The 17,495-nt window shown below is 45.0% G+C and overlaps 1 protein-coding gene across 3 annotated transcripts in view; it reads right to left on the bottom strand.

The window, feature by feature from the left end:
- LOC147636547 (uncharacterized) overlaps positions 1-16,308 on the bottom strand; it is a 34,734-nt gene extending 18,426 nt beyond the window's left edge. The window contains exons 1-3 of one of the 3 annotated variants that reach the window (XM_086799954.1): positions 15,309-16,308; positions 14,930-15,040; positions 13,764-14,139 (exon numbers count right to left, since the gene is read on the bottom strand). In XM_086799954.1, coding sequence (XP_086656080.1) covers positions 15,432-16,175 — 744 coding nt within the window. In that variant the 5' untranslated portion in view covers positions 16,176-16,308 and the 3' untranslated portion in view covers positions 13,764-14,139; positions 14,930-15,040; positions 15,309-15,431. Of the gene's footprint in view, positions 1-13,763; positions 14,140-14,274; positions 14,592-14,929; positions 15,041-15,308 lie in introns of those variants that run through there. The other 2 variants (XM_086799955.1, XM_086799952.1) reach the window with 2 other exon arrangements.
- Positions 16,309-17,495: the final 1,187 nt, after the last annotated feature.

Here is a 17,495-nt window from a genome sequence, read left to right as displayed (position 1 = left end):
GGGAAGCAGTGAAAGGTGTCATGAGATACCTGAAGGGCACACAGGATATGTGCATATGTTTTGGCAAACAGGATGCATTAGTGCATGGTTACACGGATTCGGATTATGCCGGTCATCCAGATAACCGGAAGTCTACTACCGGTTATGTATTTACATTCACAGGAGGTGCTGTGTCATGGATATCCAGGATGCAGAAGTGCACAGCCTTATCTACTACAGAGGCCGAGTATATTGCAGCCACAGAGGCTTGCAAGGAGGCATTATGGCTATCTCGGTTAGTGGTTGATTTGGGTTATACAGGGGATATTCCATTGTTGCATTGTGACAGTCAGAGTGCCATCCAGTTGCAAAGAACCCTGTCTTTCATGCAAAGACGAAGCATGTGGATGTGAAGTATCACTTCATCAGAGAGGTGATAGAGAACAAGCAAATTCAGCTTGTTAAGATTCATACGGATGACAACCCGGCTGATCTGTTGACAAAGAGTTTGCCTCCGGAGCGGTTTGCTCATTGCAGACACTTGATGGGCATTGGATGAGGCCAGTTTCAGCCTTGATATGGCCTTGTATATTATCATGTACATGCTGATTTTTTCTTTTCCTTTACTTAAGGGCACTTTGCCTTTAAGTGGGAGGTTGTTGGGGTAAAGGCATAATGCCCACCCTTATAGTGTGTACAAGCCCATAAGTTATAGTACATAGTACACTTAGTACTTTTAATGTACTAAGCGCACTATGTGTACTAGTGCAATATACATGTGTGATAGGGGAGTCACACACTCATGCCTTATGAGTTGACTTATCCCCACAACTCTCTCTCTTCTCTCCCTTGTGCTTCTCTGTGTATGTCTCCCACATGACCTAACCCTAATTCTCCTACACAGATACACGCTTGGCGGATTCCACACAATACCGGCAGATTGTTGGCTCATTGCTTTACCTAGCCAACACCCGTCCAGATATCTCCTATGCTATGAGTGTCCTCAACATTTTCTCGTCAGCCGCTCGAAGGTCTCATTGGTAGGCAGCCTTGAGAGTTCTTTGTTATCTTCGAGGTACTTCAAATTATGGCATCACCTATTCCAATGGTGCTGATTTGGTTGGTTTCACAGATTCTAATTGGGCAGGCTACATTGATACTCGGAGGTCTACATTTGGATATTGTTTCATGCTTGGTACTGGATTGGTTTCTTGGAAGTCTCAAAAGCAGGATTGTTTTTGCTTCTTCCACCGAGGCTAAGTGTAACTCCTACCTTCTCTCCTCTACTGAGGCACTTTGGATTCATCAGATTCTGGAGCATTTGTGCTGTGCCGACACTTCCCCAATTGCCATCTTCTCAGATTCTCAAAGTGCAATTTCTCTACTTTGGAATCCTATGATACGGGGACAATCCAAGCATATTGAGGTGCATTATCATTTTGTGCGTGATTAGATCGAGTTGGGACTTCTTCAGCTAGCCTAGTGTTCTACCAAGGACAATGTGGCTGATCTCTTCACCAAGCCATTTCCAAGAGCTACTTTGATGTGATTTAGGCGCCTCCTTCATGAGCCCCCTCCCCCCTTCTTGAGGTGTCAAAATTCTATTTTTTTACTAATAAAGGTGTTGCTTCAGCGTACTGGTATTGGACCGCCCCTTTGGCGCTGAAGAGGAGGTGTTGGAATATATATCATCTCCAGAGGGTCTACATACACCTTTTTCATGCTTGTACTAATCATTTTATGAGACCCTATATTAGCATATTTTAGCAGATATTATTTAGGCATTTTTCTACCATTTTTTAGGCATTTTATGCTACTAGACAGCTGGCCAACCAGCTCTCTGGAGGGATATATAAGGGTGCTCACCCTTTCCCTCACTTTTCATCTCATTCTTGCATATCTGCTGGAAGTCATTGGCTGTAGCAACAGTCTCTTATGCTTGTAAGCACTTACGGGCTTCCCTTGTGCTCATTTTCAGCAATAATTAACTGTTTCCAGCCTTCTATAGTTTGTGCTTTGGGCCTACAACCTATGTTGCTCTTTCTTTCAAGTCGTGCTTGCAAAGATGCCCACCATGACACCCCTGTCACAACCCCACTCATCCACATAAAGGCAGTCGAGGATGGGGCTCGCCGATCTGCAGTAAGAACGGGAAAAGGAGAGGCTCCCTGGCGAGTGACCAAACTCTGGAAGATGCCAAGGCACCTACCCATGGGCTTTCCAGGGTCTACTCCTAGAGGCACAGAAGGGAGGCAAAGCTACATTGGGGACTCCGCTTTTTCTCCTGAAAGGCTCAAAGCCTCTCCTGGGCTGATGACTGCAGGAAGTTGCTGACCTCCCCGAAGGGCACTGTCAAGGTCCTCAACGGCTCTCCCAGGAGCAAAGCTGTAAAAGGACCATATCCCCTCAATCCGTCCAGCGATGATGGGGTCCTTGATGAGACTGTCCAAGATCCGTGCTTGTAGCAGACAGTCCTGCTGCCAAGGATCGGTGAGGCTAAGAATCATCGAGCCATGGTCTGAGAAAGTCATTCCTGCAAAGATGCCCACCATGACACCCCCGTCACAACCCCACTCATCCACATAAAAGCGGTCGAGGATGGGGCTCGCTGATCTACAGTCAGAATGGCAAAAGGAGAGGGTGCCTGGCGAGCAGTCAAACTCTGGAAGATGCCAAGTGTCCTGACTCTGATGTGGAAGAAAAACTCCTCCCATGTGGCACTCTCGGGGTGAAACTGTCGTGTTTCAGCATCCCCCCTTTGGGTCAGAAAAACTCCTCCCATGTGACACTCTCGGGGTGAAACTGTCGTGTTTCAGCATCCCCCGCTTCTCCGATCCTTTGGGTCCTGCAGCATGTTAAAGTCTCCTCCCATGCATCAAGCATCTGCCATGGGGAGACCCTAACGCACCAGAACCTAGAAGGACATGTGCTCAAAAGCCCCATTGGGAGCATAGATATTGAGGAGCCCGAGATGGGTCTCCCCAACGTGAAGAATCACCCACTGAGTGCAGCCAGATACAATCAAGCCGGAATCCTCAATCTGGAAGGCTAGCACGTGGCTCACCGAAATGTCAACTCCCCCCCTTGGTTCCCTAGGGGGGCAAAAGCTGGGGACTAATAAGTTTTGACTCCTACCCAAGAGAGTCCTACAACAGTGGGTGCAGCCAGCTGTGAGGCGATGCTCCTAGATCATAAGAATATCATCAATGGCGCTCCCCACAAGGGTGCGTTGAAGCTCCTCGCCAATCCGCTGGATGCCTCGCCTGAAGTGGGCTCCTCCCAAGCCGCGAATGTTCCCTGAAGCTAGCTTTATGGTTTAAAGCTAAGGTGGCAGGCTATAGCAAGGGTCTCCATCTGCCGAACCATCTTCCAGGCTGGTTTCCATGGGGAGTAGTGGTTGTCCCCTTGCAGCCAGACTCGGTCCAAGTAAGCCCGAATGGTGAGAGCAAGATGGCCCCATTCGGATCAGGCTACTGCTCGCGCTTTCTTGAGCTACCAGGCCAATGAAGGTTCCTGTAGATGCCTTTCTCTGCAATGAAGATGAGGTGGCAGTAAATGACGAGATGGAGAGGTGAAGAAGCTCCATCCTGGCTATTGACCAAACCTGCTTGATGGCCACGGAGACGCACTGATCCAACATCTCTAAGAGATAAGACAACCTGCTCCCTGAGGATGGAATCCACGGTCTCATCTGTCTGGATTGTTGCACGTTGCATGCTCATGGGGAATGAGAAAATAGTAGGTCCCACAATCGTGGCGTTGGCAGCGAGTGACACAGTACCACACAAACGCAGAGCGATGCTCGTATCCTTGAAGGTGGATGCACCCTCAACGGGGAGCCGCCTAAAAAGACTATGTACAAGGTTTATTAGTAAAAGACTATGAGTATTACTAAAAATATGAGATATTTTGGGTATAATGATTCCATTTTGACACATATGTAAGGAAGGGGAGTCCCTTAAAGGAGGTGCATACTTCACATGCTTGAATGAGTTTTAAACTCTGTGGCACGACTTCCTCAGGGGACAGGTGGACTTCAGGTGTGGGCCCGAGGGAGAACTATGTAGAAAACAATGAAGTGGACTGTGGAGGCTATGGTGGATCATAGAGAAACATGGCTATGGCTATGGCTATGGCTATGGCATAAAGAGAGAGAGAGAGACACACACACACACAACTCAATATGGTGGTTCATAGAGAAACATGGCTATGGCTATGGCATAAAGAGAGAGAGAGGCCCGGTGGGTAGTCTGAGCAGGGATCTTCTTAGGGAAAAAACCTTAGAAGTGTGTCCTTTTGTATGACAAAAGAAACACCGCCCCTCGTTGTATTGTTCTTGCTCTTCAGGATTGATCTTAACACCTATATTGCCAGCTAGAGCTTTCTAGTCTGAGAAAGTTGTTTGAGTTCTTGTAGCCACAAGCTCCAAGGGTAGACCCTAACTGGGTCTGATTCTGGCCCTTGCCAGAGGCAATGGCTACCTTGGATACTCCAGTTTGGGAGGTCTTTGGTTTTCCGTTGTTATACTTCATCTCAACACTCTACGCAAGTGAAAGTGCCCAATCAAAAGTCTTGTTCAAACATGCACACATCCCACAAGATTTGCGTATCTAGCACCATAGTCACAGGGAATGGGCATTTTTTAGACTCGGGAATGTTGGGGATGGCAGCATCTTCCCGTCCCATGTCGCTCTATAGTCACAAGGAATGGCCATTCTCTGTCCCCATTCCCCGTCCCCATTTCGTGTCCCATGTGACTATGGTATCTACATTCGATTTTTGCAACCATAAAGCCAGGTGTGTAACTTTATTTGCAAATCGAAGGATAGGTTGCACGTTCTGGCGCAATCCTTGATACTCGTCCTCAAGTCACTCAAGATAGTGAGGCGATAGAAACCACTTCTTGAGGTCAGTGACAAATTGGTCCCACCTGTAGTCAGCAACTCCAAAGTTGGAATTGACCTGGGCCCAATGAGTCCACCATGAGATGGCTTCCCCTTCGATGTAGCAACTAGCTAACACCACCTTCTCTATGTCTGACTTCCTACCAGTAGCAAAGTAGGCTTCAAACTGATGAATCCAAGAATACAGAGTTGTGGGATCGAGTTAACCGTTATACTTACTAAAATTCACCTTCTTGTAAAGACGAATCAAAGAAGTCCTGGGTATTGCGTCGAGAGCTGCAAGGTATCTCTCATACTCCACACGTCGACGTTGGTCCTCTAGTGCGGCAATACGGGCTACCACTTGTGTTCAAAGCTTTACCTTCCGTACCTACGATTCATGTAACGCTCGGGAATGCTCTCTTAACTCCTCTATGGAGATAGCCGAAGCCTAAGTTTGGGGAAGGGGTCTCGTTGACGACTGGCAGAGGAGGGGGGAGGGGGGGGTGTTAGCAATCATCTCCTGTCTCTACAGTGAGGGCCTTTGTTGTGGGTGTGCCTACCCAGGAGCTTTTCTCCCATTTTTCCATGTTTTTCTCCCTATTTTTCGTCATGGGGACAGTCTTGTGCTAGCCGACTGGTGATTTTGCTCTGGCCGACTGCACCTGTTCTAGCCGATTGCATTTTTTGCTGGTCGTGGGTATATCTGATGCTGTCGAATGCTTTTAGGCTGGCCGACCAGCACGGGAGGGTGGTATGAATACCACCCTTGGTCCCCCACTTAAAGCTCTTGGATCGGATTCTTGTGTATATAGCAGAGTTTATAGAGCTTCTCTCTCTCCACACTTCTGTGTTTTGTTATCCACAACACTTGTCTCATTTTCCGCTGTGCATTCCGACATGGTATCAAAGCCCCGGGTGGCTTGAAGCTTGGAGACAGTGAGAGCTTGAGGGTTTGCTGTTTTTTGGTGCTGATTGGAGTTTTGTTGGGCTGTTCGGGACTTGGAGATTGGGTAGAAGGCGGCCATCACCGTTGGACAGCCACCTTGCATAGTGTTTGCGGCCTCTTCTTCATTTTTTTTCCCACCCACCATTCCTTCACAAGACCTTGTGAACCCATTGAGATGGCTGATTTGCTTGAGATGGCTGAGAAGCACATGAAGACCCCACTCTCCCCACATTCCCAGTGGATCGACACTTGGACGGGACCAACTACGGCATCTGCAAGGTAATGATGGAGTCTATCTTGGAGTCTTATGACTTGGCTGATTTCATTGTGGTTGGTGTTCCACGGCCAGAGTTGGAGGATGGGGAAGCTTTTACCCTCTACTTGGAAAGAACGGGAGGCTCAGGCACAGTTGTGGGATCATGTCAATGCCCGTGTGCGTTCTTTCATCTTCCTTAATTGCACACCACAGGTGATTAATCATATCAAACATATGACGCTAGCTTGAGGGATTTGGCAGCATTTGGCTTCTCTATATAACAGGGTATCACCCATGAAGCGGATTTCCTTGGAAGTGCATATGCGGGTGATGAATCCTGCAAAGTCTTCGACGATGCAAGAGTACATTAACAAGTTGCAAGCTCTTCAGCATGAGGTTCTTCATGCTAGGAAGGAGATATCTTTAGAGGACATGGCCATCACTTTGCTGTCTCATCTGACCTCTCAGTATTCAGCTTTTTACTCCTCTTTGATGACCAGTGGGTCAACACCATCACATGGGAGGAGCTTGTGCCTATGGTCTTGGACCAGGAAGAGCGTTTTACAAACCCTCCACAGGGCGGAGGTTATGTGGCCTTGACTGGCCAGTGGTTAAAAGGCCACAGTAAGGGCAAAAGGAAGTCTTCACACGAGAAGTCTTCTGAGCAGGAGCCTAACTTGGATTGTGATGCCTTGAAGACAGAGCAGACCTGTAACAATTGTGGCGAGAAAGGCCACTATTGGAGGAAATGTCCTAAGTGGAGCACCGAGACGGGTGTAGATTCCTAAACAATAACCGTGAAGACTCCAGCTTTTGTGTACTTGGAGATTATGGACACAGATGCTTCATCTTCTTGGAGCAAGGAGGCGGTTCATAGTCACAACGGACAGGGGACGGTAACAATCTTCCCAAACAAGAGAAGAACCGATCTTCTACAAAAGATCATCAATTTATACTTCATCACCTTGAAAGTCTAACTTCCCAAACAAACCTTAGAAAGTCTTGGACATGAAAGGAACAACTGTTCCAACAAACCTGGTTAATACGTAAGCTAGCATCTATCATAACGTCTGTATCAAAAGTAAAGTATCTATCCCTCAAAAATGTTGAGATAGCCTTGTGTTTATAGGCGCAGAGTCTGAATGAAGTCTTGACAATCTAGCGTAGTCCCGTAACATGCGATGGATCATGGCGTCCCATACCACCATGATACACCCCATACCCGTGCTACGATTACTACAAAACACCAGTTTGTGGATCTGTCGCGATCTATCAAAAACAATAAATACCAATGGCTGATCATGTCCCACAAACTGAAACAAGTTCTCGAAAGAAAGAACTCCAAACGAGACTAGTGATCATAACTCGGTCCAAGGATTAGACATCTTTGTACACAAAGAAGAACAACCTTGACCAGCGTCCCAATCAAAGCATCAATCTAAACCCAGAAAATCTTAGAAACCAAAACTTGCTTCCAAAAACTTATGCGCATAGTGCAAATTCTTGAATAACCATGATTCAATAGTCTTGGTATAAGAATAGGCGGGTATACTTGGAATAGCGTGAACATTTGTACACACTCCTGCTATGGACATAAAACTAGAGGACCATCAAAACCTTAAGGATTGTAAGGCTAAAAAGGTACATATGGGGTATTGTCGCATCACCATCTTGTCATGCAATCTGACAATGAATCCCAACATTTAAACTTAATCTAGATGCCCTCTATCAAATATCCGTGTAGCCACAGTGGCAATGTGTGGTCAACTATTCCTCAATCCTACATATGTAGATAAGTCTTGCCTATCAAAGCCCAACAATGAAAACAATGGTCATTCCAATATCTGCAGGGTATTACGTCTATGTCTTGCATGTTACAAGTCCATGACTTAACTCTTGTGTGTGTGTCCGTAAAGTTCTTGGAGTAAAAACTGACATGTGTACCCCAAAACAAACATGTGTACTTGCATAACACAGTACAACACTATGCTTTTATTGTTAAACCCTATCTTGCATGTTCTTTGCATGTGAAAAACAAACACATACCTCATAACACGCTAGTCCAAACCTAAGATAGAATGAAGCATGTGCATCCGAAGCTCGCAAGTACACCACAAAGTCCCATACACAACTTAGACATCTTGGAGAGAAAAGAATCTGAAGAGAGTTCGTAGAAAAACATGTCGCCATCACTTGCTGCTGTAGGGCAGCCCACTAACGATCGTACGCCTCTGTCCGGACAACCTACATGTGGCTGTCCAGTGTCCACAACCTTTGGCTGCGTGGGGAAGACCTCGGGTAGCACGGATGGCTGTGGCATGTGCAGCTTTGCTAGACCACCCTGCATCTGCATGAGTGCGTGCACACGTCATGCATGGCTGCATGGGAAACAGCCCCAAAAACTTTCGCTTCCTCACCCCAAAGGTGTGCCCATCAACAAGGTGCAATCCCCATGTGGGCTGCCACAAGCCCTATCAAGCCCCAACAATCCCTGCAACCGCCGACAACCCTGGTCGACTCCAACAGCCTTCACAAGTGTCGTCGACAGCCCTTCCCACATCCGTCGCCCAAGCAACAAGGTAAGGGACCCCCACACGCGCCATCAGCTTCGGGAAGGTAGGTGTTATTTATTTATTTATTTATTTTTTAATGTGTGTACATATATGAGTCCCCTTGATATTTAAAAAAAACGATCCCATGCTTTTCTAAAAACAATGTCCAGCTTTGTTCAAAAAGTCATGCCATGCTTCTTCTTTTTTACCATCATGATTTTTTCTTGTGAGAAACTAACGCACAGTTTTTTTTAACAAAAAAAACATTCTGTTTTTCTCTTTTAAAAAACTGAGATACGCTGTTTTTAGACTACTATCGGCTGCTTTTCCCTCTTGCGCACTGCTATCCATACACTGTATGGACTATTTAGAGGTGGTCATGCAGGTCTGACGCTACTTTTACTGCACACCAATATGTACATACGTACAGCTGTGTATACTGTGCTCGTACGACCCCTGTACCACAAGTACGGCCTGTCCAGGCCTCTATCCAGACCATAGTAACATAAAAACACGTTTCGTCGTCCAGTCGAAATGCAACGAAATGTTTCTATCACGAAACGTTTCGAAACAGGTCGAAACAAGGGCATCGAAACGGTGTTTTGCCCAATTTGATACTAAGGTCAAAAAACGGGCGATTTTTTTTCCCCCCTTTTGCTTCGCTTCTTTATGCATCCTTGCCTTGTTTCGGATTCCCTGTTCGCTAGCGCGTCGTCTCCTCCACACCTCCACTTCCTTCGCTTCTTCTCCTCCACGCCTCCTCTTCCCTTCTCTCCTTCGCTTCTCCTCCTCCACGCCTCCTCTTTCCTCCTCTTCCTTCTCCCTTCTCCTCTTTCTCTCTTCTCCTCCCCAATCCACCCCTCCTCTTTTTCTTCCTCTTTCTCTCCTTTTCTTGCCTTCTCACCTCCTTCCCTTTTCTCCTCTTCCCTACAAACATGCTTCTTTCCTCCTCTGCCTCTCTCCTATTCTTACCCCAAATTTTGAAAATACCAAAAAATCTACTCCCAAAATCATGAATTTCACAATATCTCCCCAAATCTCTCATTAATTTGGCATTTTCATGCTCAATTTCTGAAATTTTCAGAAATTTCTTAAGTATCTCCCCCAATCTCTCATTAATTTGGGCATTTTCATGCTCAATTTCTGAAATTTTCAGAAATTTTCAGATATTTCTTAAGTATCTCTCCCAATCTCTCATTAACTTGGGCATTTTCATGCTTAATTTCAGAAATTTCCAAAAATTTCAGATTTGAGAGCCTTCAACTGCAAGTCCCAACCCTTCCTCATCGTGGCTCCTCGCAAATCCCCTAATACGCATGACATTCGATTCGGTGCTCATTCACAAGTATGGGACATCCGGCACAAAATGTGTGGTTTGCAAGTTTTGTGGAGAAGTTCGAGGAGCAGCCGCAACCCGTGTGAAGGCACACTACACATGGGAAAAGTCACAAGGAACACATGGGTGCACTCATGTTCCAGAAGGTGTCTTTCTTGCCTATGGCGGTTCACCATCAAAGTTTGCAGAAATACGAGCACTTCTCCATTTGCCTTTGCCTCCGGAGGGCATCAATGCAAAGGTGGAAGAAGCTAAGCAAAAGGAGGCATCAAGAAGACCACCGAGTGTGGGAGCATCAACATCGCAAAAAACCTCTCATCAAGGGCCCCTTCATCCCAATTATGCATCTTCTTCTCAAGTTCTCGTCACTCCCGATTCATCTAACATTGGTGAGTCCATGCCTAATGTAAACTCAAGTGATGTGCCGCCCATTGCCATGCCTTCTAGTTCATCGGGCTTTGTTAGTGGTGCTAGTGGGTATAAACGGATGTCAATGCCCTCCCAAGTGCACTCCAGGGCCACCACAAAGAAAAGGGGAAGTGAGCCTCCAAGACGCCAAATGACGCTCGATGCTAGCTATGCTCCAAAGTTGAAGCAAGAGGCCCAAATTGCTGAACATCGTTTCTTTTATCAATGCAACCTTGCCTTTCATATAGCTCGTTGCCCAGTATACCAGAAGTTTTATAATGCACTTGTGGCGGCCGCAAGCTTACATCCAGTGAATGCCGAGTCTTTGAGGACTACTCACTTGACAGATCAAGTGAGGCAGATTGAGGATAAGCTCATCGGATTGAGAGCTTGTTGGCAGCGTTATAGTTGCAGCATAGTGTCAGATGGATGGAGTGACACGATGAGTCATAAACTACCAAGTCTCAACTCTCCACGACTATGCTTCATGTCAATGTTTTATGAAAATCTTTCATAAAGGTTTGAACTTCGTAAATTTATGAGCTCTTCTCTTTCTCTAATGCATGGTTTTTCTATGGTCAGCGGCGCCGCCACATGATAAATATTTTGGTATCATCTTGTGCTGGCACGACATTGTTGCGTGTCGTTGATGCATCTGCTCCTGGCTTGAGTATTACTGGGGAGTGGATTTATAGTCACATTAGGTAGGCCACCGAAGAGATTGGGCCACAAAATGTGGTCCAAGTTATTAACAATGGCTCCAATTGTGCCAAGATGGGTGAATTTGTGGAGAGAGATTATCATTCCATTGTTTGGACTCCATGTGCATCCCATTCTTTGGATTTGATGATAGAGGACATTGCAAAGCTAGAGTGGATGCACTTTACACTTGATAAGGCCACACAAATCATTAGATTCATTACAAGGAAGACTCAAGCACTAGCTCTCTTTAGAGCTATATGCAAGTATGATCTCGTGAAGCCTTCAAAGACAAGATTTAACTATCTTTTCCTCGTTCTTCAAAGGTAAGCCTACAAGTGACTAGTTTTTTTGAAGACTTCATTCGTATTTCAATTCTCATTTTGTAATCTTAATACTTACTTGAGATTTAATTTCTTGATGATATAATTAGGATGGCACAAACAAAGGATGCACTTGGGCGGCTTGTTTGTAGTGAAGAGTGGGAGGCTTGGGAAGGAAGCCACAAAGTGGAGGCTCGCACTATTACTTCCTACATCTTTGATAGTGATTTTTGGGAGGAAGCGGCGTCTATAAAGACAGCCATTGCACCATTGTACTTCATTTTGAGATTGTTTGATCATGAAGGAAGTACAATGAGCCTACTCTACCACTACATGCATAGGCTCAAAGAAAGTATGGTAAATGTTGATGCCTTTCAAATAAGAAGTATGCAATTTTTTTAACTACTAGTATTACTTGCAAGTGGCTTACCGCATTATCATATCTTATTCACATTTTCAATTAGATAGAATCTATATTGAGCAAGAATTTGCAGGGTGGATGATCTACGCCGGATTTGGACCAAGAGATAGAAATGGTTTCATATACCAATTCACATGGTTTCTTACATGTTGCATCCTTTATACAAGGATCAACATTGGTCCAACCGTATTCTTGTGAGTGGTTGGACATCCTATGTGGATAGGATCTTTCTCTCAGGGGAGCAAGCTAAGTAAGCATGTCATATTCTTGCAATAACTCATGCTTCTCTTATCTTTAAGCCATGTCACATTCTTGCAATGACTAACTAGCAATGCCATCTTGTAGGATTGAAGAAGAGTCTATCCTCTACATCCATGATCGAGATCAGTTTTATGCGAAATGTGGCCATGAGACCGGAGTAGCGGAGATTCGTTGTATCGTGGTGGAAAATAAATGGTCTCACTCTCACTTTGCAGGTGTTAGCTCTTCGAGTTCTTTCTTAGGATTGTACTGGTGAAGCGTTGAGCGCATATAGAGTATATGTGCTGGTATACATACCAAGAAAAGAAATAGGTAAAATTAAAATTTAATCATAATTTTGGACTTCATATGTGATTATATCACATCAACTAGTTAACGATTTGAATTTGTTACAGGTTGAGCACATCTCAGCTTGATAGATTGGTGTATATAAATGCCAACCTTCGCCTCTTGGAGCGACTTAAAGGCTCAAACACCACTGTCCATGATGATGGAGAAGATATTTTACAATGGAAGGTGAAGGAAGTCGATCCTGAAGTTCTTAGGAAGCTAGAGCTTGGCCTTGAGCAAGGGGAGCACATTGATATATCATTTATCCAAAGGCGTACAGACAAGAACATAGCCTATGATTTTCTTCGGGAGGACGAGGAACGCTTTCGACGCGTCACTCATACACAATCAAGGACAGTTGCACAAGTATCCACTAGTGCACCCTTGATTGCAGGAGATGATGCACCCTTGAGTGCAGCAGATGACACTTTCTCTACTCCACGCACATACATACGACGAGGTGGCCGTGGCCGAGCTATGGAGACTCTTGCCACCACTGGTCATACTAGTGTTTCTTCCGAGGAGATGGTGGCAAGGGTGGGGGAGATAGAGGACTCCTTCCATGATAGTGGTTCAGATACAGATAGTGATGGCGAGAGCTTATAGTAGCAACTCGCAAGTGGTTTAGGATTTCTAATTTTCCATGCATGATGCTAGCACCTCCTAGTTGGCAGCTACTTATTTTGAGATCTTGGGTTTTGTATTTGACTATTGACATTGAGATTTTAGTCAATGAACTTTGAGACTATCATGTGATTTGACATCGTAGATACATTCTTTATCTTCAGTCTTGAATCTTACTTGAATGATGAATCTAGGCTCTTTGATTTCATGCTTCTAATAATGACTTGAATTAAATTCTAGCTTAAGAAACTATTTTGAATCTACTGCCTCTCTTTTATGTTCAAGTTGATTTGGTATATGTTATAAATTTGGTATATATATATATATATATATATATATATGAAGTGTCATTTCGAAACCTTTGCGTTTCGTCCAAAACAGACGAAACGAAACGAAACCTTTGAAACGATGAAACGGACAAAACGTTTCATGTTACTATGATCCAAACCCGCTACGTGTGGTTGTTGTACCTGTATGCACAAGCCCGTACAGTCTTGTACGACTGTTGTACCTGGTGCGACCTCTGTACAGCCATCTGCCTCTTAGGATAGCCAGCATGGTCGAGCATTAGACTCTTCAAAAGAGGGCTCACTCCACACATAAACCACCGCGATTGCTTCTCCCCTCTCTCACAGGACTAGACATGCTTTCTCCCTACGCCAACCACAATCTCATGCAACATAGAGCAACGACTTGATAGAAAAAGCAACGATTCATAGAAAGAGAACGATGAGAAGTATACCCGGGTCTCTTGTCAGATGTGACGCACACCCACGCATGCCTTTCAGCTTCTTGCGTTAGGGTTGGCTCTGATACCGCTATCAAGCCTCCAAGATCACCCCATAAGGCAAATCTACAAAACAAACCATAAACCATGAAGAGGGTGCTGGCATACTCGCCACCCAACCATGACAGTCGTGTGCAAGGCTCACACTCTTGGCTGTCCCCACCGAGCCACAAGCTAGAGCGTCATGCTCTCGTGATTGCCCTGCCATCGTCCTCATCCGGTGTCCTCTACCACCCGGGGTTGTCCCTCAAGGATGACGGCCTCCTGCGCAATGGTGCTCCTACTCCACACGCTCTACACTCCTGTGCTCCATCCGTCGGTGTGTGCCCAACTGGTACCCCTTCCCCCCAATAAATAGGAAGGAACGCCCAAAAAGCACATGCTATCAATAACGGACCCAAAAACACATGTCTGCCCACCAATCTGCCACTATGCTTATCGGGCCATTTATGGTTCCTTATGCTGGTCAAACAGGTCCGCAACCCTTGTTTATGCAGCCGGACTAGCCTTTGCTCCTTCAAGTTTTTTGACTGCTTCAAGATACCAATTTTGTCTGCCTTTGTGCTGTATGTGATAACAAGCGTAGATACGTGTGGCATATTCCATTCGGTTATTTGTAGCGATTATCTGCTCCCATAATTTGTAGTAATCATCCCTGTTCCACCCCTCATGTAATCCTGGGAGGGACACCACTTCTGGGGAGGAGGGGAGAAGAGTCTTGTTGGAGGCCCGTGGGTGACTTTGCCTTGGATAGCCTTGCTGCATTGCGTGCGCCTGACATACCTGCAGAACCCAGGTGCATAGCAACAGTGGGCACCAGCATGGCGGCCAGGCCAGACAGTAGGGCCAGACGGACACAAACCATAAATAGCTTAAGGGTTAATCCAATGCAAGTGAAACAGAAAAGTGCAGAATTCGCCAAAGTTCACGCCAAGCAGGCAAATGGGCCATTTTCCATAATGGAAAGACAATATAGGGACTCTTTTTTTCTTTTCAGACTCTTCAAGCAACAAAGCAGCGCAAAGTTTCTTAGAGGAAAAACAACTCAGCAGATGCCACAGCATCAGGGACAACCGCCACAAGGCACATAAACCTATTACTTTACAACAGGGAGAGCAGACCTGGATAATAAACCTGCTTCTGAGACAAGCACCATATCAAAGGCGTATGACACAAGGTCACCATCCAGAATATCAGCCTTTTGTGCTGGTGTATGACATTGCCACGTATAGCTGAACCATCAATTAATGCACCATCTACTTAGAGAAATATTTCTCTCTCTCTCTCTCTCTCTCTCTCTCTCTCTCTCTCTCTCTCTCATGTGAGGGGGAGAGCCCAAAAATGCATACATGCATACATATTTGTATGTCCGTATAGACATGTCTATATCTGAATGCATGCTTAAAGAGAGAGAGGGATGTGAAAGAAGCAGAAATTCACTGAAATTCCACAAGTTCACGAGTATCAAAACAAAATGTGAGCTTTAAAAACATCACTTACCGGTTTTACTCTCTTATATGCTCAGTTTTAGGTGTAGAATCACTGCCCTGTAGCATGATCCATACAAGGAAGCGCTGCATCAGCACCAGACACGCACACACACACAAAAAAAAAAATGGGAGATCACTGTTGATCTTCTGTGTGCTTATCTATCGATCTTTCGTATTCATAAGTGAAGCCAGGGATGGGAGGGGTGAGGGTAGCGGGGGAGAGGCCAGGGAAGGGAGTCATGTCGGGCACACGGGCAGCTTCTTGCAGGCCAGGGGGCAAAGCAACAATGGCCTCCATCTTCAGTCTGAGTCTGATGGTTTCCCCTGCATGAAGCTTCCTATCCTCTCTCATTAAAAGCCTGCTGTACTCCTTGGCAAGCCGCATACCTTCCTCTTTAGAGAGAGGAGGCTTCTCTTCTTCTGCTGCTGCTTCTCCTTCTTCTTCAGCTTCACCTTCTGCGGCTGCTGCAGGCTTCTTCTTCTTCTTAGCTTTCTCTCTGGCTTTCTGCTGCTCCAACTCGATCTGCCTTTCCTTTGTCATAAGGCCGTACTTCTCCATCTCCTGCTCTCTCAGTCTCTCTTTCTCCTTCACATGGCGCACTGGCGATGGCGCTTCAAGAGCTTTGATAACCAGATCGTCGAAGCGAAGCCTGTCTTTCTCACCCTCGCCTGCTACGTCTGCAGCACCCTTCTTCTTCTCCTTTTTCTTCTCCTTCTTCTTCTTCTTCTTCTTCACATCCTCTTCCTGCGAGGCCCGCGCGAAGAGAGCTTTTTGCGCAGACTGGGGCCCCAGCTCGAAGAGAGTTTTCTTCTCGTCGCAGGTAAGAAGATGCAGGGCTTTACGAAGCGGGTACAGGCGGCGTAAGGAGGAAGCCATGGCGGAAATCACAAACTTTCACTGAAGCAGTACACCCTCACCCTCGCCATTGTAGTCAAGTCTAGATACCAATGTAATCAAGCTCGAGACCGTTTTGGCTATGGCATTTGTGCAAGTCCTGATGTAAACGTGTGCCTTCAATGTTATAGGGTGGAAGGATTTTCACTAGAGGCTTTGACCACGCCTCTATTGTATAGATTGTAAAATATATGGGTGCCAAATTTTGTTTCACATTAATTAATCAATTGTTGGAAGTGTCATTTTAACCTTAGAAGAAAAGGATGGTGGATTATTTTTTTTCTGGTTTGGCTATGTAGTGAGTGAATATGTGTAGGGCAAGAGGGTCTCGTGTATTACATGTGGGGAAATAACACCTTTCTTGCTTTGTGTTGTATAATGATTACTCTAGTTGGCCAAAAGCAAAGTTTAGATTTCATGAAACTAGACCCATGCAAGGCACTATTGCCCTACACTTGAGACATGAAACTTCGATGGAGGTAAGGTAACTTCAACAATAGATATATTGGTTCATCATGAAAAACAACAAGCTCTTAGGATAATGATTAAGCAAAGAATATGCAAGCCCAAAGTATTGTTAGAGTTACATGTTTACCAAAGTTCAAAGTGGATGGAATACACAGAGTATATAAAGCACGCCAATTGAGCAAGCAAGCTAAGCTTGCATTTTCACATGATAAGCATGTAAGTTAAAGATCTTTGGATATGGTGCATTTTGATGTTTGAGGACCATATGAAAGAGAAAAGTGAAGTGTTTACTCACTTTTAGGCTTCAAAGCCATAGTAGAGAAAGATAAAGGTATGCACATAAAATGCCTAAGGTTGGCAAATGGTGGGGGATAATATTTTTAGAGATAGTTTACATGTAGGTACACTCCATACCAAATGGGATTTTAGAAGTTGCCCATGCAATGATAATGAATAAGAAAGAGATGCCTCATTATTTTTGGGTTGAAGCAATAGGGAGGTATAGTTTATATCATGAATAGAATGCCCACTACAACAGTTCATGGCATGATGCCTAAACAAAATTTACGCAGAAAGCCAGATTTAGCACACTTGAAAGTGTTTGGTTGCATTTCTTATGTACATATACTAGATGAGGTGAGAAGTGTATATTCATTGAAAGTGTTTGGTTGCATTTCTTATGTACATATACTAGATGAGGTGAGAAATGCAACCAACACTTGAAAGTGTTTGGTTGCATTTCTTATGTACATATACTAGATGAGGTGAGAAGTGTATATTCATTGATTATTCCCTTGAGCAGAAAGGGTATAGATGCTATAATTTCACTATGCG

The sequence above is a fragment of the Cibotium barometz genome, chromosome 7, assembly GCF_041138505.1.
Source record: "Cibotium barometz isolate CiBa-2024 chromosome 7, ASM4113850v1, whole genome shotgun sequence".
In the NCBI taxonomy this organism is placed as follows: Eukaryota; Viridiplantae; Streptophyta; class Polypodiopsida; order Cyatheales; family Cibotiaceae; genus Cibotium; species Cibotium barometz.
The sequence above is the reverse complement of the archived record's forward strand: the minus strand, read 5'-3'. Positions and strand labels throughout refer to the sequence as shown.